Source organism: Esox lucius, chromosome 6 (assembly GCF_011004845.1).
Source record: "Esox lucius isolate fEsoLuc1 chromosome 6, fEsoLuc1.pri, whole genome shotgun sequence".
NCBI classification, from domain to species: domain Eukaryota; kingdom Metazoa; phylum Chordata; class Actinopteri; order Esociformes; family Esocidae; genus Esox; species Esox lucius.
Window position 1 is genome coordinate 4,695,762 of NC_047574.1, and position 24,217 is coordinate 4,719,978.

Consider the following 24,217-nt stretch of genomic DNA (forward strand, 5'->3'; position numbering starts at 1 on the left):
CAGATCACTGTGGCCAGCATCAACGACAAGGAAGAGCTGGATGCCACAGATGTAAGTCAAACAAATGAATAAAGTCTGGTTTTGGATGGTAGGAACACCATTCCCAGTGAAAAAAGCATGCAATGCCAAATTGGTGGCAACTTAGCTTTTTTGTTTGATGCTCAATGCCTTTGCTCAATAGCCATGTAACTAATTTCACTCTTGGCTTTAAAACACATTGCCACTGAATACAGACATCCACAAGACCGCCCCACAAAGAGCCTGGCAGAACAGTATATCATTATTTTCCTGATGCTATTTAGTAGTGTTCCCCAAACATAATCATGTGCAACTATCCATCCCAGTTTATCTGCAGGGAGCACAGATCTGTAGTGTAACAGAGCAAACTAGTCAGTTCAGTTCATCACTGCTGTGCTTCAATCCTAAACCCAGGATGTCATTACAATTCTGGGCTTCAATAATGACGAGAAGTTGTCCATCTAAAATACTAATATACAAGATTCGTTAACAGACCCAAACACTGAAATAGAAAATTTCAGACAGGGTCACATGAAAGTGAAGCCGAACATTCATTTTGGAAATTAATTTCAAACTTGCTGCAATTATTTCAAATGAAGGCAAATGTATTTATGACTTAAAATTTATGACAAAAATAAATCATCTAGTGAGTCTGAGTCAGTTGTTCTTGGTTTTCTTTCCAGTGGATGATAAAATCGGTTACCTGTTGGGCCTGAACTCAGCTGAGATGTTGAAGGCTCTCTGCTACCCCAGAGTGAAGTTCGGCAATGAGTATGTGACTAAAATCACTTCTCCTAAGGTAAGGAGAAGTGATTTGCTTTTATGAAAATAACATAGCAATTAAAAAGGAGTAAACCTTATCACTAGACACGATCAGTGCAGTGTATTTATCTGAGGTATTATGATTTTAGGTTAACAACTCAGTTTCAGCCCTGGCCAAGTCCATCTATGAGAGGATGTTCTTGTGGATGGTCGTGCGTATCAATGAGATGTTGGACACAAAGAACCCAAGAAAGTTCTATATTGGTGTGCTGGATATTTCTGGATTTGAGATCTTTGATGTGAGTATGAGACCAGGAGAAGCCAGTTAGTTGTAATTTTGAAGGATTACAGTCTCGTATTATGATGATGACCTGTTTTGATTTTCATTCAACAGTACAACAGCATGGAACAGCTGTGCATCAACTTCACCAATTAGAAACTGCAACAGTTTTTCAACCACACCATGTTTGTCCTGGAACAAGAGGAGTACAAAAAGGAGGGAATCGTCTGGGCCTTCATTGACTTCGGCATGGACTTGGCTGCCTGTATTGAGCTTATTGAGAAGATATGATGTCTGTGAGAAATGTAATACAGCTAAGATACATGGGAGTGCTGTGTAGGACATGATCACTTTATGTATCTGATTGTTGAAAACTCTATTACATGCTACTAAAATGGTATACTATAATATAATATTATATTAGTTAAAACTTTGAATGTCATCTTAAACGTAAATATCATTAATTTCATATACATTTCCTTTCCAAAAGCCATTGGGCATCTTCTCCATCCTTGAAGAAGAGTGCATGTTCCCCAAGGCTCCAGATACTTCCTTCAAGAACAAGCTGTACGACCAGCATCTTTGCAAAAACAAGGCTTTTGAGAAGCCGAAGCCAGCAAAGGGCAAGGCAGTGGCCCACTTCTCCCTGGTACATTACGCCGGCACTGTGGACTACAACATCACTGGCTGGCTGGACAAGAACAAGGACCCTCTGAACGACTCAGTTATTCTGCTGTACAGAAAGTCATCAGTCAAACTCATGGCTACCCTGTATGTTGCTGCCCCACCTGAGGGTAAGCATAAAATGTACAGTTCACAAATGACCAGTATCCTGCTTCATCTGTAGCTGTATATTAATCCCGCCTGCATATATATATATTTATATATATAACTTATATTTAAACAAAAGTGACATACAACTGAATATTGTTTTAACTGCTGATTGCCCAAAATGCACTGGCCCATGGTGTCCAGTCTGCCCGCCATGACTGTGAACTCCTGAGGGAGCAGTTTGAGGAGGAGCAGGAGGCCAAGACAGAGCTGCAGCGTGGAATGTCCAAGGCCAAAAGTGAGGTGGCTCAGTGGAGGTCCAAGTATGAAACTGATGCCATCCAGCGAACAGAGGAGCTGGAGGAGTCCAAGTGAGTCAAACCTAACAGCAAAAAAGTCAAACATGGATGTTCAGGATGGTAGTGGACTCTGAGACACTGTTATATGAGCGTTCTACATAAAACCACCCACTGTCCTCCAACAGGAAGAAGCTGGCCCAGCGTTTGCAGGAGGTTGAGGAGGGTATCGAGGCCACCAACTCCAAGTGCGCCTCCCTGGAGAAGACCAAGCAGAGACTGCAGGGAGAGGTGGAGGACGTCATGGTTGATATGGAGAGAGCCAACGCAATGGCCGCCAATCTTGACAAGAAGCAGAGGAACTTCGACAAGGTGAAGATTGAATACATCTTTCTCTATAGATATATTTCCTGTTTATACTTATATTCAATTATAACCGTAGTAATTTTTCCTTCTATGCCCTGTGACTTGTAACCTTGTTTTCTTTCCTCTTCCAGAACACCAGCCTTCTTAAAAGCAAGAAGAAGCTGGAGACTGACCTTGCGCAGGTTCAGGTAGAGGAGGACGACATCGTCCAGGAGGCCGAGAATGCAGAGGAGAAGGCTAAGCAGGCCATCACTGACACGAGTCCTTGAATTTCACAAACTACATGTATTTTTTTCCTGCAATGGCCAATGATAGCTGAGCTGAATAACTACAACAAGGATTACCATTCCAGGCAGCCATGATGGCTGAGGAGCTGAAGAAAGAGCAGGACACCAGCTCACACCTGGAGAGGCTGAAGAAGAACCTGGAGGTCACAGTCAAGGACTTGCAGCACCGTCTGGATGAGGCAGAGAGAAATGGTTGAAGTACTATACATAGAAACAGACAATTGAGCCTCATTGAATAATTTGATCATGTCAGTCTTCACCAGCTCAAACTATGACAATTTCTTCCACAAAGGTGCGTGAGCTTGAGACTGAGGTGGAGGCCGAACAGAGAAGAGGTGTAGACGCCATCAAGGGAGTCCGCAAATATGAGCGCAGAGTTAAGGAGCTCACCTACCAGGTAAGAGAGAGTTCCATCTAAACACATTTAACGTTAACACAGACAGGCTTGTGAAACAGCATGGAGCACTGATTCTTTAATATTCTAACACAGACTGAGGAGGACAAGAAGAATGTCACCAGACTTCAGGACCTGGTAGATAAACTGCAGTTGAAGGTGAAGGCCTACAAGACGCAGGCTGAGGAAGCGGTAAGTCACTGTGAAAGCATATTATGAAAGATATTTGTCCCCTAGATAGACAACTCTTCATGTCCATGGAGTAGAAGTGTGTGTTGCTGCAACAGTGATTCAGGTTATAGTGGAAGTAACTGCTGAATTATTTATGCATAGGCATACTGTGCCTTCTATGCCTGCATGTTAGCAACCTCATGAAGAGGAGGGTGTATTTTATTTTGCCGTCACCTGGAAAATACAACATGTACATTGGTACCCTAATTAGGTATATACAAATTAAGAAAATACTTGGCAATTAGAAAATGCTACATCGTTCCAATAATATGTTGATTTGTGTATTTTGCTACATGCAACTTTACAACTTGAATTGTGATGTCATTCTTTGTCTCTTTTCCTCATGCAGGAGGAAGCGTCCAACCAGCACATGTCAAAGTTCAGGAAGGTGCAGAAAGAGCTGGAGGAGGCCGAGGAACGTGACGACATCGCTGAAACTCAGGTCAACAAGCTCAGAGCCAAGACCCGGGATTCTAGAAAGGTACAGAACTTACAGTACACTTGGCTCACATTAGAATACTATCACGTCACAAAATGATTGTAATAATTTGAAATAAGTTGGTTTTATACAATTTAAAATAGATACTAATAATTATTTTTCTTTTTTTACAGGGCAAAGAAGCTGCTGAATAAACAATATTAACGTTTTAATATTTCCTGTCTTCAAATCATGCCAAACATTTCAGATTGTATTTTGGCCGTGGCTATGTCTGGGCCCTTCAAAGAGATTCACATGAATATTCCTTAGCCACTCCACCACAAATTTGACTTTGTGCTTCGGATCATTTACTGTCTGAAAGTGGAACCTCTGTCCCAGCAGAGGACAGCAAGTTTTCCTCAGGGACATGTATTTTAGACTCCATCTTGGAAAGTAAAATTAATAAGTGACTCCATCCCTGATGATTAGCACCCTGCCCATAATGTAAATATGTTGGGTGATGTGCAGTGTTAGATAAGATATAGTACAAAGTGTTTTATTGGCATACTTCAAACAGGATTCAAGGTGGGCTTTCTTGAGGAATGGCTACTCACTTCCTTACTTAACATATAGGCCTGAATACTAAGCAATACATCTGCCGAAAAACAAGACAACACTCATTACGTCGCTAATACCATCCCCACGGTGGGGGTAGCATCATGCATTGGGGATGCTTCTCAGCAGAAGGGACTGGGCGAGCAAAATAAAGAGAGGTCCTTTCCTGTCTGGTTAGTCCTGTTAGGGGTTATCTTTGGATGGGTTCAAAGTGTCTCGAGACCCCCTAATCTTAGTGCATAGTTTTACGCTCCTACAGTCCTGTGCTCGGGGACTAGGCTCAGCCTGCCATGTCTCGGTCCTGTTTTTTTTTAATATTGCATTAGTTTCTGTGACGTGTGACCAGGGTCTGTCTGAATCACATGCTGAGGTATCCTTTTGGATACAAGAAAAATCTGTGAATGTCTGAATGTCCCTTGACAAATACTGATGTCACAAAGCAGGTAAAAGTCGCAGACAAAAATGTACTGCGCCGTCTTGTAGCCTTGGTTTCCTGCTGTCTCATCATTAGCTCACAGGGTTGCAGCTTTCAAAAATGTTTGTGACAGTTGTATTACCGGAACTTACCACTCTGATAAAACACTAGTATTTGACGCACCCTTCAAATCATCAGTGCACAGAAAAAACAGACTTTAGGTTGCTCATATTTCTGACTTTTAGTTTTGGAACATAGCACTAACAGGGATAATGACAATAACTACTTCTTGTTATTTTGCCATTTTTACTGTACATTCTGTAAATACATTACCCTCTAGAATTATTGTTACTCTAGGTAAATATAATACTTAATTGAGCTCTCCTCTGACAGCTGATGAGGGTAATACAGACCTCAAGTAATTCTGTGAACCACATGGAGATCCGATAAAGGCCAACACATTACTTTGACCTTAATAGGTCTTCACATTTCTGACATTGGGTCCCAGTAATAGATTTTTTGAACTTCTTCCAACACTTGTACACACAAACACACACACACACACACATTTACACACACACAAACAAACACACAGCCAAGTACACATCTAACACCAAAGCATATTCAGAGGGTCACTTTTGCCAAGAGGGCCACAGATAAACACATCCATCACATGCAAGATCACGTCATATTTCAGCAAGATTGCTGAATGGTTCAAATTAATTGAAAACCAATCCACAGTCCAAGAAATGAGTCAACTGCTTTGCTAGAGCATCCAGCAGCACCCCCCAATGGTGCCACTTGTACTAAACTGAAACAAACAGGGTACATTCCATTTTGGGAAGATAAAAATGTGCTTAACATGGCTGTTAACCATTTTAATCAGAGCTTGCATGACAGATAAATATGTTTTCTTCACAATACATTGCTGTAAGTTCATACCATTTTGAACATCCATTTAATCAAACCAGCGTAGGAATGAACTTAAAACACTTGAACTTAAAAGCATGTAATTTACCCCAAAGTCTGTATTGATAGAGGCTCCTTCACAAGTAGCTAGAGCTGTCATTTAGAGAAAAAAATCTGTGAATAAAATGCAAATGTTGTTTGTGAAAATATATTTAAACTATTCATTTTTTATTGTGTATTTTGTATTAATTCTTTACCAGCTTAGCTGCTAAAGAGGTTGACTTCAGAGATCTTTTTTATTTTTTATTATATCTCTCATTTACATATATATAGTGAAATAAAATTCAGAGACGCAATTAATGTAAATAGACTGTGGATTTTACATTACTTATATTATGTTTTGATTGTTTGTGGTGCTACACAGACACAAAAAATAAGGAGGTCTCTCATCCGATCCAATTCCTTTACCAGAGTGGGTCCATAATTAACTTGTGCTTGGTTGGCACTTCAAATCAGATATAAGCAGGCTGAGCCCCAGAGTCCATAAGCAGCATCCGTTCTTCCTCTGTGGTAAGACTCTCTATCTTTTGAGTGCATTTTCAGTACTTGACTTCTGTATCTGAGTTCTGAATTTGTTTGTACATTGACCTTGTAAGATTTTGCAGTATGTTACAATAAGTCTCATAAATTCAAAATGTAAAATGGTTTTATTTTGTTTATTTTTTACCGCTTTAACTATTGAAAATTCTGACTATTATGAACAATTGTGAATGTGTTGTATATTGTGCGTAGATTTACATTTAGGGCAGAAGTGGTGCTCCTTCCAATTAAGGCAGTGGTCTAGAATTTAACTGGGTTTTGAGTTGGTGATTATAATTATTGACCATGTCATTAAAAGTGGAAAATGACAGTTATAGTTGTACCTGAAGTTGAATTGGACATGGACATAATGACCGACTTTTATGATTTATAGGCCATTGGGGACTAAATTATGTTATAGTTAAGAAGCCATATTTACAACACAAAATTGTTTCTCAAGGTCTTCCAAGAAGTAAAAATTCATCTGTAGAAGGGGGAAAAGAAGGTGAGTCATGGTTTTCAGTCTTCACATAAAAGATTATGAATATTTAAGAAACACCGCTCATCTAACTCTACTGACTGCAGAAGAAGCACAACGAAAAAAAATAATGTCTGTTTTTTGATCTGTTCCCTACAGCTCCGTCACCATGAGTACGGACGCGGAGATGCAGATCTACGGCAAGGCTGCCATATACCTCCGTAAGCCTGAGAAGGAGAGGATGGAGGCACAAACTGCGCCCTTCGACTCTAAGAACGCCTGCTATGTGTCAGATGTCAAGGAGCTGTACCTCAAGGGTTTGGTCACGGCCAGATCTGAAGGAAAGTGTGTTGTGACAGTATCCCATCCAGACGGCACTAAGACGGTAAGACTGGTTGGAAAATGATGAATGTTTGTGTAATTATTTGAAAAGTCTTGGGCAAACAAAAAGATCAACTAAATATGAAAAAATCTGAATAATACTACATTTCTAATAAATGTCATGGTATTTTTTTATACTGACTAGTGAAAAAGCAACATGCATGTATCAGTGAGTGAACTGAAAGATTGAACCTTTCATTGAACAACAAGAGGTCAATCATGTCTAATTTAATCAACAAGTAATCTTTCTGTTTCAGGAAGGAGTAGAGTTCAAAGAGGCAGATGTCTACCAGATGAACCCCCCGAAGTACGACAAGATTGAGGACATGGCCATGATGACCTACCTGAATGAAGCCTCTGTCCTGTATAACCTCAAAGAGCGCTATGCAGCATGGATGATCTACGTAAGAAGCCAACTTAAACATACACACAAACACAAACATTCAGTACTACACATTAAAAGATCAGCAGAACCACATAAGTTTAACAAAGGACATCCACCACATCCTGTCATAAATCCAGGTGAAAGTCAGCCTGATTTAACTGACACCCTACTGTGTAATCCTTTTATCCAGACCTATTCGGGGCTCTTCTGTGCCACGGTGAACCCCTACAAGTGGCTCCCAGTGTACGACATGGAGGTTGTCAACGCCTACAGAGGGAAGAAGAGGATGGAGGCTCCTCCCCACATCTTCTCCGTCTCCGATAACGCCTTCCAGTTCATGCAGATTGGTATGAGCTCTTATGGACGGATTGAAAAATGCATGTACTTTACATGAAGAGAGGATTAAAGCTTAATGTTTATATCCCCATGAGCAATAGTGAATCGTAATTATTCTTTCACATAACCCTGAGGATCGACTAAACAAAAAATCTAAAGTTAAAATAAGCTTTATAGAGGTATCTACGGTTTTCTTGACTAGATTAGAACACTGCTGTCAGATTTTAGGAAAGTTTTGGAAAATTGTTATTCATGTTGATGATTTGAATGCAATAATATAGCCATAATGTTGATTGAGTATGTTGAGCAATATGTTTTTGGGTTACAGACCAGGAGAACCAGTCAGTCCTGATTACGTAAGTTCTTTACAAAAATCAAATTTAAGAAAGTGTTTTGATTGTACACATAATAATGAGTCACTGTGTGGGAAGGTTTGTTGATGAATTTTAGATGAAGTTTTTATTTTTCAATGCTTTTATTTTTAGCAATTCTGACAAATAAAATATGCAATTAAAACTCATCTTTCTCTGTCATGAACCAGTGGAGAATCTGGTGCAGGAAAGACTGTGAACACGAAACGTGTCATCCAGTACTTTGCCACCATCGCAGTGTCTGGAGTCAAGAAGGAAGTAGACCCTACCAAAATGCAGGTATGTTGTGACATTAAAACATTTATATTCAGCAGGCTGCTCAAACAATTTCAAAAATCAGTTTTCCACTTTGCCATTTTCTGAGTAATATGTTATTGTCTCGATCAGGGGTCTCTTGAGGATCAGATCATTGCTGCTAACCCTCTGCTGGAGGCTTATGGTAATGCCAAGACAGTGAGGAATGACAACTCCTCTCGCTTTGTAAGTTTGAAGCTGCAGGACAACTGTGGAAGATACCTTATATTAAACACATGTATTTCATAGGAACAAACTGTAATATGTAAAGGGGTGTATCCATTTTATACTCATTGTGTTGAACTATTTCTAACCCCCATGTTCCTCTACAGGGTAAATTCATCAGGATTCACTTTCAAGGAAGCAAACTGGCTAAAGCTGACATTGAGACCTGTGAGTTGGTTTGGATTGTTTCTCAAAGGTTTTTTCTACATTTTCTAAATGTAGAATTCAAACACATCAAATGGGTTATATGGTCTGTGTAACTCTCTGTCTGTCTTTCTACTCTCAGACCTGCTGGAGAAGTCCAGAGTGTCCTTCCAGCTGCCCGATGAGAGAGGCTACCACATCTTCTTCCAGATGATGACCAACCACAAACCTGAGATTGTTGGTACGGTAAAGTAGAAGTTCAGGGAAAATGATTCCCACCCCATGTGTGGAACACTATTATAAAACTATTACAATGACTTCATCCAAGGTTACAAGGCATCGAGACAGGGCAGGTCTTTATCAAGTTTGCACTGTGATACTCTAGTTCAGGAGTATTTACTGCATTTATCCATTAATCCATATATTGAGGAGAGGAGGAAAGTCAAGCGGTTTAAGAGTTTTAACTGAAATGCTGTTCTCTGTTGTCTACACAGAAATGTCCCTCATCACCACCAACCCCTATGACTTCCCCATGTGCAGTCAGGGTCAGATCACTGTGGCCAGCATCAACGACAATGAAGAGCTGGATGCCACCGATGTAAGTCAAACAAAATAAAAAAGTATTGGATTAGGATGGTAGGAAACATACCAACTGAAAGAACAATGCAATACCAACTAGGTGGCACAATGGTATTTTGATTGTTTTGTTTTGTTTATCACTCTTTTCCTGATGTCATCTACTAGTGTTCGCCATTTGTAATCATGTGTGACAGAAAAACCTTTTAAATGTTTCCTTCCAAGTTCTGCCATGTGAGCACCGATCTGTAGTTTATTTTAACTATGCAAACTACTGTTCATTCCATCCCTTCCTCTCTAAACCCAGGATGCCATTACAATTCTGGGCTTCACTAATGACGAGAAGATGTCCATCTACAAGCTGACAGGAGCTGTTTTGCACCATGGCAACTTGAAATTCAAGCAGAAGCAGCGTGAGGAGCAGGCCGAGCCAGATGGCACAGAGGGTGAGTTCCACTCATGGATGTACAACAACTAAAATACAAGATCCGTTAACAGACCCAAACACTGAAACTAAACACGAGAGAGGCACACAGAAAAGTCAAGCCAAACATTCAAACTTTTCAAATGAGGCCCAATTTGTGTGTGTGACTTTTAAAAAATCCTTTAGTGAGCCTGAATCTGTTGTTCTTGGTTTTCTCTCCAGTGGCTGATAAAATCGCCTACCTGTTGGGCCTGAACTCATCTGAGATGTTGAAGGCTCTCTGCTACCCCAGAGTGAAGGTCGGCAATGAGTATGTAACTAAAGGACAGACTGTGCCTCAGGTAAGGAAAAGTGCTTTGCTTGTATGAAAATAACAAAGCAATAAAAATGGAATAAACTGTTGTTTTTCCGAAGAGCTTATCACTAGACACGATCAATTTAATGTATTTATCTGAGGTATTATGATTTCAGGTTAACAACTCAGTTTCAGCCCTGGCCAAATCCATCTATGAGAGGATGTTCTTGTGGATGGTCGTGCGTATCAATGAGATGTTGGACACCAAGAACCCAAGACAGTTCTATATTGGTGTGCTGGATATTGCTGGATTTGAGATCTTTGATGTGAGTATGAGACCAGGAGAAGCCAGTTAGTTGTAATTCTGAAGGATTACAGTCTCGTATTATGATGATGACCTGTTTTGATTTTCATTCAACAGTACAACAGCATGGAACAGCTGTGCATCAACTTCACCAACGAGAAACTGCAACAGTTTTTCAACCACACCATGTTTGTCCTGGAACAAGAGGAGTACAAGAAGGAGGGAATTGTCTGGGCCTTCATTGACTTCGGCATGGACTTGGCTGCCTGTATTGAGCTGATTGAGAAGGTAAGCAGTCTGTGAGGCATGTAATATAGCTAAGCTACATGGGATTGCTGTGTAGGACATGATCGCTTTATTTATATGCTGCTGAGAACTCTATTACATGCTGCTACAAGAGAATACTCCTGTAATTATATTTTAGTTAAAACTCTGAATGTGATTTTAAATGCAAATGTAATTAATTTCATATACATCTTCTTTCCTAAAGCCATTGGGTATCTTCTCCATCCTTGAAGAGGAGTGCATGTTCCCCAAGGCTTCAGATACTTCCTTCAAGAACAAGCTCTACGACCAGCATCTTGGCAAAAACAAGGCATTTGAGAAACCCAAGCCAGCAAAGGGCAAGGCAGAGGCCCACTTCTCCCTGGTACATTACGCCGGAACTGTGGACTACAACATCACTGGCTGGCTGGACAAGAACAAGGACCCCCTGAACGACTCAGTTCTTCTGCTGTACGGAAAGTCATCAGTCAAACTCATGGCTACCCTGTATGTTGCTGCCCCACCTGAGGGTAAGACAAGAATTTTAAAAGTTTTAATTCCAGGTTTAATTAACATAAGTTACTTTTTGTATTTTTCCACTCTATGAAATTAACTTTATTCCCCTTTTCCCCATTTTATCAGACCCCAACAAGAAGGGAGGAAAGAAGAAGGGTGGTTCCATGCAGACTGTGTCCTCCCAGTTCAGGGTGAGATTTTAAAACGTCTTCATTGTTCTTCAGAGGTTCACGGATTATCAAGAATGATTTCTGAAAGATTGGTTTCATTTTACTCCAACAGGAGAACTTGGGCAAGTTGATGACCAACTTGAGAAGCACTCATCCTCACTTTGTACGCTGCCTGATCCCCAATGAGTCAAAGACTCCAGGTATTAGATCTGTCTAGTTAAATAACATCTAATCATGGGCTAGTTTACCAGAGTCCTAAAATGTTATTTCTGTTGCATGTGTACTGTTGCAGTATGGGTTAATATCTCACCAACTACTCTTTCAGCAAAACACACTTCTCTATCCAACACCATAGTATGTATGAAATAAACCATGAATTGCTGTCCAGAGATTAATATATATAAATATCTTATTAGTAACATGGTCTTTAATTAGCTTAATCTCCAAACTCTTTGTGAGTTTATGTCTCAATCTAATATAATACTTCCCCTGGTTACAAGCTAAAAGATTCAAAAACAAATTTAATATCATTCCCATCAGTACAACTATTTAAGATAAAGAACAGATCCTTCCTTTGATTTGCAGAGTAAGAGACTTGGTTTGTGTTTCCAGGTTTGATGGAGAACTTCCTGGTTATCCACCAGCTGAGGTGTAATGGTGTCCTGGAGGGCATCAGAATCTGCAGGAAGGGCTTCCCCAGCAGAATCATCTACGCTGACTTCAAGCAGAGGTACAAACACACACAAATGCATTCCTACACACCACGTCTGCACCATGGGTTCATCCATTTTCAAAAGTGGTTTCTAATTCACGCAAAAGAACCAACCGAATACAGTTTAGATGTTTACAATTTCTCCTCATTTAGGTACAAAGTACTGAATGCCAGTGTCATCCCTGAGGGCCAGTTCATGGACAACAAGAAGGCTTCTGAGAAGCTGCTTGGGTCTATTGATGTGAATCACGAGGATTACAAGTTTGGACACACCAAGGTTAATCAACTATCTTTATCCAGAGACACCAGTTGTATAATTCCTCTCCAGTTGATCTATTTTGCAATTTGTTTCATGTTTTTCATTTCACTAATGTAAGGATGGATAAAACATACATCAGTGTATATATACTGTTGTTAGATTTGTATTGATGCAATATCACTTTAATTATCTAAATCTGTACAATGAAATAAACTGTGTAAAGAACCTATTCTATGGTTTTAAATGTTCATGTTGTTAACATCAATGTATTACTGTTTTTTACCTGTTTTGATCCATCTAAATATCAGAATGAAGTTCCATAATTAACCTTGTTTACCTGTATCTCAGGTGTTCTTCAAAGCTGGTCTTCTGGGTGTCCTGGAGGAGATGAGAGATGAGAAGCTGGCCTCTCTGGTCCGCATGCTCCAGTCTCTTGCCCGTGGATTCCTCATGAGGAGAGAGTTCACCAAGATGATGGAGAGGAGGTGAGGGATGGACTGTCTGAAATGTTCTCTAAATCACTGGAATTACACAAAAACATTGTGTGTCTGAGTGATGCCAGTTTCTGGCATTGAATATAATGCATTATAATTATATTTTATAAAATGGGAGTTTTCAGAATGAGAAATTCGAATTTTTATAGGTCTATTAAAGCTGCATTAAGGGACTAGCCCATTACACTTTATTTTGAGCGTCCCAATTTCTATCTGTCGATGTTCTGTTTATAGTTGTACTATCAACAAACCTTCAAATCACCTTCAACAAACTATGAATTCATGAACAACTGCCGGCTAAGGTTAAGGTTAGGTTTAGAATAATGTTTAGGGTAAAGGTTAAGGTTAACGATATAAAAAAAGTTTAGGGTTTTACTATAGATAAGGGTTATGCTTAGTAGATAGTTAGTTAAAATGTTACAGATAGTCAGTAAACAATCTATAAAGCATTTACAGGCACACTTGGGACTGTCAAAATAAAGTGTTACCCTCTTGTTAAACAGGTCAGTCCTGTAAATAAACCATTTTAGCTACAGGACTGACCTGAGAATTTTAAATCCCTCGTGTTAGATCTGTCAGTCCTGCATCTATTGCAATTTGCAGACATGACAGTGGGATACTGTTTCCCAGACCCATTTATCATTGTATACAAAATATGTCCAGAGTCCTATTTTGTTGTTCTTTGAATATCAGGGTGTAGATTCAAGCATGTCCCTCACCAAGCCACTCTATATTTATGTTACCCAGAGAATCCATCTACTCCATCCAATACAACATCCGCTCATTCATGAATGTGAAACACTGGCCATGGATGAAGGTGTACTTCAAGATCAAGCCCCTGCTGAAGAGCGCTGAGTCTGAGAAAGAGCTGGCCAACATGAAGGAGAACTACGAGAAGATGCAAGGGGACCTGGCCAAGGCTCTGGCAAGAAAGAAGGAGTTGGAGGAGAAGATGGTGGCAATGGTTCAGGAGAAGAATGACCTGGCTCTCCAAGTTGCATCTGTAAGTGAACAAAAACATTTTCAGAAGTACACACAAATGAATACACACACTCAGTGTTGTATTTGGCTACGTCTCCGTTTTTAATACACAAAGTGAGGCCTCTTTTATGTTTTTCTAAATACAGGACTCAGAGAATCTGAACGATGCAGAGGAAAGGTGTGAGGGGCTTATCAAGAGCAAGATCCAGATGGAGGCCAAACTCAAAGAGACGACCGAGAGGCTGGAGGATGAGGAGGAGATCAGTGCTGAATTGACTGCCAAGAAGAGGAAGCTGGAGGACGAGTGTTCTGAGCTGAAGAAGGACATTGATGACCTGGAGCTCACCCTGGCCAAAGTGGAGAAGGAGAAGCATGCCACTGAAAACAAGGTCTCTTAGATAATCTAATCAAAGCATAATTTAAACACTAATGAACACAAAACACAAATGTAATTCAAGGCATTTTGTGGGTGCAAAAAAAAAAAAAAAAGTTTGTTCTAATGTCCAGCAACTAGCCAGACTAGATTGTAAAGTAACTGACAGTAAATTACCTGAATTTGTATTTTTTTAAGCTTGTTAAAGACCGATAAAAAAATAATCTGCTCATGTACAACATTCCAGAGGGGCAGATTCTTGTCAAACATGATGTGAATGAGCAAGGACATTTTTTAAAACACTATTGTTTCACTATACTGCCAATATATTATATTTTATTATATAAGAATGCAAAAACTCAAAAAAAAATTCCCCTTCTAAATCATTTGTAATGACAGGTCAAAAACCTGACAGAGGAGATGGCCTCTGTGGAGGAGAGTGTAGCCAAGCTGACGAAGGAGAAGAAAGCCCTCCAGGAGGCCCACCAGCAGACCCTGGATGACCTGCAGGCAGAGGAGGACAAAGTGAACACTCTGACCAAGGCCAAGACCAAGCTGGAACAGCAAGTGGACGACGTGAGAAGAGATGGACTTCCTGACTTTAACTAAATTAATTGTATGATATCTTCAGTTGTTTTAATTTGAACAATGTGTTTTTATCTTGTAGCTTGAGGGTTCTCTGGAGCAAGAAAAGAAGCTCCGTATGGACCTTGAAAGATCCAAGAGAAAGCTGGAAGGAGATCTAAAACTGGCCCAGGAGACCATTATGGATTTGGAGAATGACAAGCAGCAGTCTGATGAGAAGATCAAGAAGTAAACACTGACAAATAACTAAATTAGTGCCTGGCTACTATACCTATTTTTTAAACATACAGCCATGCCTGTAATGCTTCTATTTTCCCCTATGGTAATATATTACTTTCAGGGTGATGGATTTTATGAACTTGGTTCAGCAGTAGATGGTCTAAAACTATGCACTATGAAACTAAAACAAAATCTACACATTCTGTGATTGTGTTACTTAGAAAGGAGTTTGAGACTTCCCAGCTCATCAGCAAGATTGAGGATGAGCAATCACTTGGAGCTCAGCTGCAAAAGAAGATCAAGGAACTCCAGGTACAGTACATGATGAAAGCTACTCTACAGGAAAACAAACCACTTAATAATGTCCTAAAAAGCATTGATCCAGATGGCTTCTGGTGATAGATCACTGGATTGGAAGACTGAAATTCTTGCTGGTTCTTTTTGAAATTGTAAAAATGTTGCTTCTTACTTCTGTGATTTTGGTTGCTACATGAGAAACTGCCTACTCAATATAATAATGAAACTGGTTTTGTATTAACATATTTATCTAAAGGATATTATTATATATTATTTTGTGGGATTCTCCTGTGTTAACTTTGTTCCCCCTGCCCCGGCCTCCTGCTGTAGGCCCGTATTGAGGAACTAGAGGAAGAAATAGAGGCTGAACGCGCTGCCAGGGCAAAGGTTGAGAAGCAGAGGGCCGATCTCTCCAGGGAACTTGAGGAGATCAGCGAGAGACTGGAAGAGGCTGGAGGCGCCACTGCTGCTCAGATTGAGATGAACAAGAAGCGCGAGGCTGAGTTCCAGAAGATGCGTCGTGATCTTGAAGAGTCCACCCTGCAACACGAGGCCACAGCCTCTGCTCTGCGCAAGAAGCAGGCCGACAGTGTGGCTGAACTCGGGGAGCAGATCGACAACCTGCAGCGCGTCAAGCAGAAGCTGGAGAAGGAGAAGAGCGAGTACAAGATGGAGATTGATGACCTCTCCAGCAACATGGAGGCCGTTGCCAAGGCAAAGGTGAGTAGATATGGTTTGGTCTCTCAATGATAAAAAGCGTCAACTATTTTACCATTAATTTGAACTGAAGTTGATTGGAGTTGACAAGTACCTAAAGTAATGATGGAACACATACCCTAACAGGGCAATCTGGAGAAGATGTGTCGCACTCTTGAGGACCAGCTGAGTGAGCTCAAGTCCAAGAATGATGAGAATGTTCGCCAGGTCAATGACATTAGTGGACAGAGGGCCAGACTCCTGACAGAAAATGGTAACATCCACAATGAACAACAAATAACCAATATAGTTAACTTGAGCTCTTCACAATAACATTTGCTGGGGCGTTGTGTCTAGTCCTCATATTCTGTACTTTAAATTTCACCTTCTGAAAGATACTTTAAAATACATATAAAATTGTTAACAATACCCATTAACCAGATTTCCCCTCTATATCTGCAGGTGAGTTTAGCCGCCAGCTGGAAGAGAAGGAAGCCCTTGTGTCTCAGCTGACCAGAGGCAAACAAGCCTTCACCCAGCAGGTTGAGGAGCTGAAGAGGCACATTGAGGAGGAGGTCAAGGTAAGAAACCTAAAATGGACCAACCACAGTTAAGAATCATACTCATATAGACAGTGACTATGTTACCTAGAGATAATATTTCCTTCATTTGAGATATGATATTTCTCATCTGTCTTTCTATCATTCTCTACCAGGCTAAAAATGCACTGGCCCATAGTGTCCAGTCTGCCCGTCATGACTGTGACCTCCTAAGGGAGCAGTTTGAGGAGGAGCAGGAGGCCAAGGCAGAGCTGCAGCGTGGCATGTCCAAGGCCAACAGTGAGGTGGCTCAGTGGAGGTCCAAGTATGAAACTGATGCCATCCAGCGTACAGAGGAGCTGGAGGAGTCCAAGTGAGTCACACCTAACACAAAAAAAAGCCAAACATGGATGTCAGGATGGTAGTGGACACTGAGAAACTGTTACATGAGCGTTCTACATAAAACCACCCACTGTCGTCCAACAGGAAGAAGCTGGCCCAGCGTTTGCAGGAGGCTGAGGAGGGTATCGAGGCCACCAACTCCAAGTGCGCCTCCCTGGAGAAGACCAAGCAGAGGCTACAGGGAGAGGTGGAGGACCTCATGGTTGATGTGGAGAGAGCCAACGCAATGGCCGCCAATCTTGACAAGAAGCAGAGGAACTTTGACAAGGTGAAGATTTAATAAACCTTGCTCTAGAAAGAGATATTCTTACAGTTTAATCAATAGCAAAACTCGGCAAAACACTGCAAAAATCCCATTAATTTCCCAAGGTTCTGGCCGAGTGGAAGCAAAAGTTTGAGGAGGGCCAGGCTGAGTTAGAAGGAGCTCAGAAGGAGGCACGTTCTATGAGCACTGAACTCTTCAAGATGAAGAACTCCTATGAGGAGGCATTGGATCATCTGGAGACTCTCAGGAGAGAGAACAAGAACCTCCAACGTGAGCATTTAACATCAGTTTAATTTGCTTAATGTTTGAAAAGTACTACAATCATTTCCAAGAAAAAATTATTATAATTTTTTTTTAATGATTTAACTTTTTTTGTGCAGAGGAGATCTCTGACCTGACTGAACAGATTGGAGAGACTGGCAAGAGCATTCATGAGCTGGAAAAAGCCAAAAAGACTGTGGAGACTGAAAAGTCTGAAATCCAGACTGCTCTGGAAGAAGCTGAGGTACAGCCGTTTCATGAGAAAAGAACTCAGAGTTATTAACGCAAAGGCCTTCTGAAGTCCAATGCTCTCTATTAATTAAAGTAGTCATATTGTATTGTGTTATTATTAGCCTGATTGCTTCTCTTTGACCAGGGCACACTGGAACATGAGGAATCCAAGATTCTGCGTGTTCAGTTGGAGCTGAACCAGGTCAAGGGTGAGGTGGACAGGAAGATTGCAGAGAAGGATGAGGAGATGGAGCAGATCAAGAGGAACAGCCAGAGGGTGCTTGACTCCATGCAGAGCACCCTGGACTCTGAGGTCAGGAGCAGGAACGATGCCCTGAGGGTGAAGAAGAAGATGGAGGGAGACCTGAACGAGATGGAGATCCAGCTGAGCCATGCCAACAGGCAGGCCGCTGAGGCCCAGAAACAGCTGAGGAATGTCCAGGGACAGCTCAAGGTAGAGGGACAGGGACATTAGATAGAAAGAAATCATGTGGAGGGATCTGTTTCTGAATCAGTAGAAAATATTGGTTCAGAGGAATGTAATAAAGTGGATGCATTAAAATGTCTTTCACTCATTCCATCACCTTTACTTCCAAAAGTCCTGAAGAACTTGTCATTGTGAACCCTAGGATGCCCAACTGCACCTTGATGACGCCGTCCGTGCCTCAGAGGACATGAAGGAGCAGGTGGCCATGGTGGAGCGCAGAAACGGTCTGATGGTGGCTGAAATTGATGAGCTGAGAGTAGCTCTGGAGCAGACAGAGAGAGGCCGCAAAGTGGCTGAGACTGAGCTGGTAGACGCCAGTGAGCGAGTTGGACTGTTGCACTCCCAGGTACTGGTCCATTCCCATTTCTAATAAACTCATGCATACATACTTGTAAATCTAAAGTGCTTTATTTAGAGAAAAACAAATGGTATTTTCTCCTCTTCCAGAACACCAGTCTTCTTAACAGCAAGAAGAAGCTGGAGACTGACCTGGTGCAGGTTCAGGGAGAGGTGGACGACATCGTCCAGGAGGCCAGGAATGCAGAGGAGAAGGCTAAGAAAGCCATCACTGATGTGAGTCTGAGTTACATTAACTAGTTTTTTCCCCAATGGTCAACTCTAGCTGGCCTGGTTAACCATGCAGTACTCAGAGGGGCAGTATTATTAGTGCAATTTGGTGAACATATAACAAACTACCATTCCAGGCAGCCATGATGGCTGAGGAGCTGAAGAAGGAGCAGGACACCAGCTCTCACCTGGAGAGGATGAAGAAGAACCTGGAGGTCACAGTCAAGGACCTGCAGCACCGTCTGGATGAGGCTGAGAATCTGGCCATGAAGGGAGGCAAGAAGCAGCTCCAGAAACTGGAGTCCAGGGTGAGTTATGAGCAGAATGGATTTAAATACATATTACTGAAAGTGTGTTTCATCACATAATAAATGTACTAAGAATTGCCAGCTAATATTTCCTCCTAAAGAATGGAAAGTACAAAGGAACAGCCACTTGTTATGTCTAATTTCACCAGCTAATAATACGCCAATGTCTTCCACAAAGGTGCGTGAGCTTGAGACTGAGGTGGAGGCCGAACAGAGAAGAGGTGTAGATGCCATCAAGGGAGTCCGCAAATATGAGCGCAGAGTTAAGGAGCTCACCTACCAGGTAAGAGAGAGTTCCATCTAAACACATTTAACGTTAACACAGACAGGCTTGTGAAACAGCATGGAGCACTGATTCTTTAATATTCTAACACAGACTGAGGAGGACAAGAAGAATGTTGCCAGACTTCAGGACCTGGTAGATAAACTGCAGTTGAAGGTGAAGGCCTACAAGAGACAGGCTGAGGAAGCGGTAAGTCACTATGAAAGCATATTATGAAAGATATATTTATTTTTTCTTATAGGGACAAATCTTCAGAGTATAAGTGTGTGTTGCTGTAATAGTGATTCAATTTGTAGTGTAAGTGCTGAATAAATTATGCTGGCGTGTCACCAACCACATGAAAAGGTTTTATATTATTTTGCCATCACCCTGGAAAATACAATATTGCTACCCTAATTATGTATATAAAAAATAAGAAAAGACTTGGCAATTAGAAAATGATATGTTAATTTGCATATTTTGCTACATAAAGCTTTGCAACTTGAATTGTGATGTCATTCTTTGTCTCTTTTCCTCATGCAGGAGGAAGCGTCCAACCAGCACATGTCTAAGTTCAGGAAGGTGCAGAATGAGCTGGAGGAGGCTGAGGAACGTGCAGACATCGCTGAGACTCAGGTCAACAAGCTCAGAGCCAAGACCCGGGATTCTGGAAAGGTACAGAACTGCTAGAAGAAATTCAAAGTGGATAATATGTCATGTAAAATCAAAGCAGAGCACTGAGAAATATTAAACAATTCTGATCCATTCTCTTGTGCTTCTTACAGGTCAAAGACGTTGCTGAATAAACAAGATCAATGTTTTATTATTTCCTGATTTGTATAAAATATAATTTTCAGGGAGAAATTCTAAGCATTGAATAAAAAGATGTAGGCCTACACATACTTCTTTTGTGTCTGTTGATTTATTTCTTGAAAAACACCTTTTTCATACCATAAAAAGGAAAGGAGCTCACCAACCAACCAAGTAAGAGAAAGATTCTCGTTCAAACACTTGACATTAACACAGACAGGGTTGTGTAAAACTATGGGGTGGTGATTCTTTCATTCCCACCCATGGACTGAGGAGGATAAGAAGAAGAGTGGTTTGGGAGCTGTACTCCTACAGGCAGGCGTACCAGTTGCCTCTGCTTAGAGCGATGACTGAGACTGAGCAACTCTATGCGCAGATAGATAAAGAGATGCTGGCGACTGTGTGTGGACTGGAGAGATTCCACCAATTCGTCTATGACAGAGGTTGGTAGAGGCTGAATCTGAGCACAAGCCTTTGGAAGCTACAATGAAAAAGCCACTGAGCAGTGCACCTGCAAGAATTCAGACGTTACTATTGAGAATACAAAATACCAATGCAATGTGAAATACAGACCAGGAAAAGAAATGTACATAGCAGATGCATTGTCACATGCATATCTACCAAACATAGAGGTACCTGATGAAGACACAGATGCACACATGCTAATGACTAACCTACCTCTGTTGAGAAACAAACTGGAGGAAGTCAAGGAAACAAATGATTAAACAATGCAAGAATGACTTGAAACGATACAAACTGGCTGGCCACAGAAGAGGAGCCAATCACCAAACGAGAGTAAGAGTACTGGAAGGACAGGGACGAGATATCCAGTCATGATAGGATCTTATTCAAAGGGGAAAGGATCATCATTCCAGATATTATGACAAAAGAAATGTTGAATCACATTTATGAGAGTCATTTTGGTATTGAGAGTTGCAGAAGACGAGCAAGAGATTTACTCTTCCAGCCTGGTATGTCTAGCTAGAGAGATCACTGAAATGGTAAACAAGTGTACAGTGTGCAACTTCTACAGGAGAGCCCAATCAAAAGAGCCATTACAGCCACATAGTGTTTCAGAAAGATCTTGACAGAAGATCGGGGTAGACCTGTTCACATTTAACAAGAGTGAATATCTTCTGATTATTGACTACCATTCAATGTATATCGAAATAGAATGGCTCAAGAATGACACAAGAAGCCCAACCGTGATAACCCATCTAAAATCAAAGTTTGCCAGTATGGTATGGTATACCTGAATGTGTCATCTCAGACAATGGACCTCAGTTAAATTCAACAAAATTCCGGATATTTGCAAAAGACCGGGAGTTATACCACACCACTTCCAGTGCCCATTTTCCTCAGTGCAATGGATTGGCAAAGAGAGAAGTCCAGACTATCAAGCTCATGCTCATGATGGCAAAGATCCATACATAGAACTAATGAACATCAGAAACAAACCCGTGGATAACATAGGAGCATCACCAGCACATCTACTGATTGGTCGGCGGGTGTAAACTACACTTCCAACAACACCTAAACAATTAACAGCTGAATGTGATGACGTAAGAGTAATGCGACAGAACTGGTTAAAACATAGCTAAACCCCATTAGCGTCATGCTGCCAACATTAGAGATTCCATAGCAACAATAAGACTTACGGTTTTCGGATTTTGCCTTCAAGTCCACGGTAAAACGCGATTTTTATAATATTAAAAGTATGGATTTTGACACTTTGGTTAGTGTATATTGAAAAAATGTATTGTAGGAAATGTTCAGGAGAGTGGATGTAATAATTATATGCAAAGAAATCAAGGGATTTCCTGCCTGTTGGGCCCTGTCTGGGGAATCCCCCGGGTACAGCCACAGTGTCGCAGGACCCCCCGTCTCAGTTCCAAGGTCTTACACTACTATACTATTGTGCTGGGGGATTGGGTCAGTTCTCCTTCCCCACTAAGTTCTCCCTCTCCCCTATAAATTGTTGTTGATATGAGGAATGCATTTTCTGAATTTTCCCAGTCTCCTCCTCTCTTTCGTTTTAAACTTGAGGAGGACATGAGGTCCTGGTCCACACCTGCAGAGTACCTGGTTTGGGGGCCCGTTGCTGTCCCTGTCCTTGTCCATCTGGTCATACTTCTGGGTCCTCTTTAGGTTTCTTCCTAAAATTTGGCCTTCTTAGGGAGTTTTTCCTAGCCACTGAAATTCTACGCTACTGTTGTTTGCTCCTTGGGGTTTAAGGTCAGGTGTTTCTGTAAAAGCACTGCTGTTGTAAAAAGGGCTTTATAAATACATTTGATTGATTGATTTTACTCCACCCATCCTAGATCCTATTGGCCACAATGGAACTCAAAGGATATGAAATAAATATTTCCCTGTACAGAAAAAACTATACTATACGCCGCAGTGAATGTATTGTAGGAAATGTCAAGGAGACTATAGAGTTATTAGCAACAATTGCAAATACACAGTGCCCCTTGATTTTTTTGCACATAATAACTCTATAGTCTCCTTGACATTTCCTAGTTTAAACCGGCAACCATATTAGGTGTCGTTAGGCTAACGTTATTTCTTAACCATAGTTTCTGCAAAATATATATGTTGGCTTGCTAGCTAACATTTGTTCACTAGCTAGCAAACAATCTAACCCGTTAACACAATGTTCACCTCACAGCTAGCACTGAATTGACACCGGCAAGAATTATTAAATTATTCATATGGGCATTTTTCTATGCCAAGTGAGTGCCACAGCTAACTAGCTATGAGACGTTAGAAGATATAGCTAGCTAGCTATATCTGTCACACCATCTCTTGAAAAGTTAGCTAATGTTGTATGTAGTTCCCTACACAAGTGGTTGCATTTGACATTTCAGCCAAATATGGATCTAATAGAGTAAATATTGACATCAGGTTCTACATACATCAATTTAGATAAAGATGTTCATGTCATATTCTGTACTCCATTTTAGCAGGATCAAGTGACAGGGTTTTTCCTGGTTGAAAATTAGTCCAAGTTGGTACCCCAACCCCCTTCTATCTTGCGCTCTACCAGACGCCCCTCTGTAATACTGTATACTTTATATAATATCTGGTGTGGATACACTGAATGTATAAGCTGTTGTAAGCATTAAGGCCAAATGTTGGATGTCTGCTGAAAATTGCAAGTTGAAAAACAGGAAATCTTATTTAGGCAGTTGCTAGGAAGAGGAAGTAGATTTAGCTTGGGTGTCTCAGACACACAGGGAACAGGACACAGATTGACAACGCACACACATACTGAGGAACTTCAAGCTGAAGACATAAAGCCCAAATATGATGCTTGTGCTGCATGTACACATATAAGTTATAGAACATAAATTGGACCAATGGCACACTGCTTGGCTAACTTAACACCCCCACTTTTTAGGCGTGTTTGAAGTATAAATAATGCTATTATGACAGTTCATGTTTAGACATTGTGCGGCGACACTTGTCTCCAAAAGCTATTGTAATTAACGGAATATGCGGTACGGTAATTGACCTGACTCCTGGTCAGACCATCAGACCAGGCAACATTCTTCCAGTTTTCAACTGTCCAATTTTGGTGAGCTTGTGCAAATTGTAGCCTCTATTTCCTATTTCCTATTTGTAGTGGAGATGAGTGGGGTCTTCTGCTGTTGTAGCCCATCCGCCTCAAGGTTGTGCGTGTTGTGGCTTCACAAATGCATTGCTGCATACCTCGGTTGTAACGAGTGGTTATTTCAGTCAAAGTTGCTTTTCTATCAGCTTGAATCAGTCGGCCCATTCTCCTCTGACCTCTAGCATCAACAAGGCATTTTCGCCCACAGGACTGCCGCACACTGGATGTTTTTCCCTTTTCACACCATTCTTTGTAAACCCACAAATGGTTGTGTGTGACAATCTGCTCAGTAACTGAGCAGATTGTGAAATACTCAGACCGGTCCGTCTGGCACCAACAACCTTGCCACGCT

At 41.0% G+C, this 24,217-nt stretch overlaps 2 protein-coding genes across 3 annotated transcripts; both read left to right on the top strand.

Annotated features, from left to right (window-relative positions):
- LOC105009108 (myosin heavy chain, fast skeletal muscle-like) lies at positions 1 to 20,344 on the top strand. 2 transcript variants are annotated; one of them, XM_013134104.4, is made up of 40 exons: positions 6,814 to 6,846; positions 6,979 to 7,204; positions 7,458 to 7,604; positions 7,776 to 7,932; positions 8,250 to 8,277; positions 8,463 to 8,571; positions 8,680 to 8,772; positions 8,919 to 8,979; positions 9,098 to 9,196; positions 9,450 to 9,553; positions 9,839 to 9,977; positions 10,178 to 10,296; positions 10,427 to 10,576; positions 10,672 to 10,842; positions 11,045 to 11,348; positions 11,461 to 11,525; positions 11,617 to 11,704; positions 12,117 to 12,234; positions 12,370 to 12,493; positions 12,824 to 12,960; positions 13,717 to 13,972; positions 14,097 to 14,339; positions 14,723 to 14,899; positions 14,991 to 15,136; positions 15,349 to 15,439; positions 15,755 to 16,144; positions 16,268 to 16,394; positions 16,583 to 16,701; positions 16,836 to 17,032; positions 17,146 to 17,329; positions 17,431 to 17,596; positions 17,707 to 17,831; positions 17,964 to 18,272; positions 18,448 to 18,651; positions 18,753 to 18,878; positions 19,010 to 19,180; positions 19,359 to 19,463; positions 19,557 to 19,652; positions 19,986 to 20,117; positions 20,228 to 20,344. In XM_013134104.4, exons 2-40 carry the CDS (start codon positions 6,989 to 6,991, stop codon positions 20,246 to 20,248), a joined length of 5,814 nt encoding a protein of 1,937 aa, XP_012989558.3. In that variant the 5' UTR covers positions 6,814 to 6,846; positions 6,979 to 6,988; the 3' UTR covers positions 20,249 to 20,344. The 2 variants fall into 2 exon arrangements, with proteins under 2 accessions (XP_034148439.1, XP_012989558.3); XM_034292548.1 differs by lacking the exons at positions 6,814 to 6,846; positions 6,979 to 7,204; positions 7,458 to 7,604; ... (5 more) ...; positions 9,098 to 9,196; positions 9,450 to 9,553 and adding an exon at positions 1 to 51.
- LOC117594587 (myosin heavy chain, fast skeletal muscle-like) lies at positions 2,013 to 2,762 on the top strand. Its single transcript, XM_034292818.1, has 3 exons — positions 2,013 to 2,202; positions 2,316 to 2,499; positions 2,625 to 2,762. The coding sequence occupies exons 1-3, from the start codon at positions 2,114 to 2,116 to the stop codon at positions 2,760 to 2,762; spliced, it is 411 nt and encodes a 136-aa protein (XP_034148709.1). The 5' UTR covers positions 2,013 to 2,113.
- Positions 20,345 to 24,217: the final 3,873 nt, after the last annotated feature.

Coding starts and splice junctions, on each gene's coding strand:
- LOC117594587 (XM_034292818.1), top strand. CDS start 2,114: ATGTCCAAGGCCAAAAGTGAGGTGGCTCAGTGGAGGTCCAAGTATGAA. Junction 2,203..2,315: donor GAGGAGCTGGAGGAGTCCAA/GTGAGTCAAACC, acceptor GTCCTCCAACAG/GAAGAAGCTGGCCCAGCGTT. Junction 2,500..2,624: donor AGCAGAGGAACTTCGACAAG/GTGAAGATTGAA, acceptor TTCCTCTTCCAG/AACACCAGCCTTCTTAAAAG.
- LOC105009108 (XM_013134104.4), top strand. CDS start 6,989: ATGAGTACGGACGCGGAGATGCAGATCTACGGCAAGGCTGCCATATAC. Junction 9,978..10,177: donor CGAGCCAGATGGCACAGAGG/GTGAGTTCCACT, acceptor TTTTCTCTCCAG/TGGCTGATAAAATCGCCTAC. Junction 20,118..20,227: donor AGACCCGGGATTCTGGAAAG/GTACAGAACTGC, acceptor TGCTTCTTACAG/GTCAAAGACGTTGCTGAATA.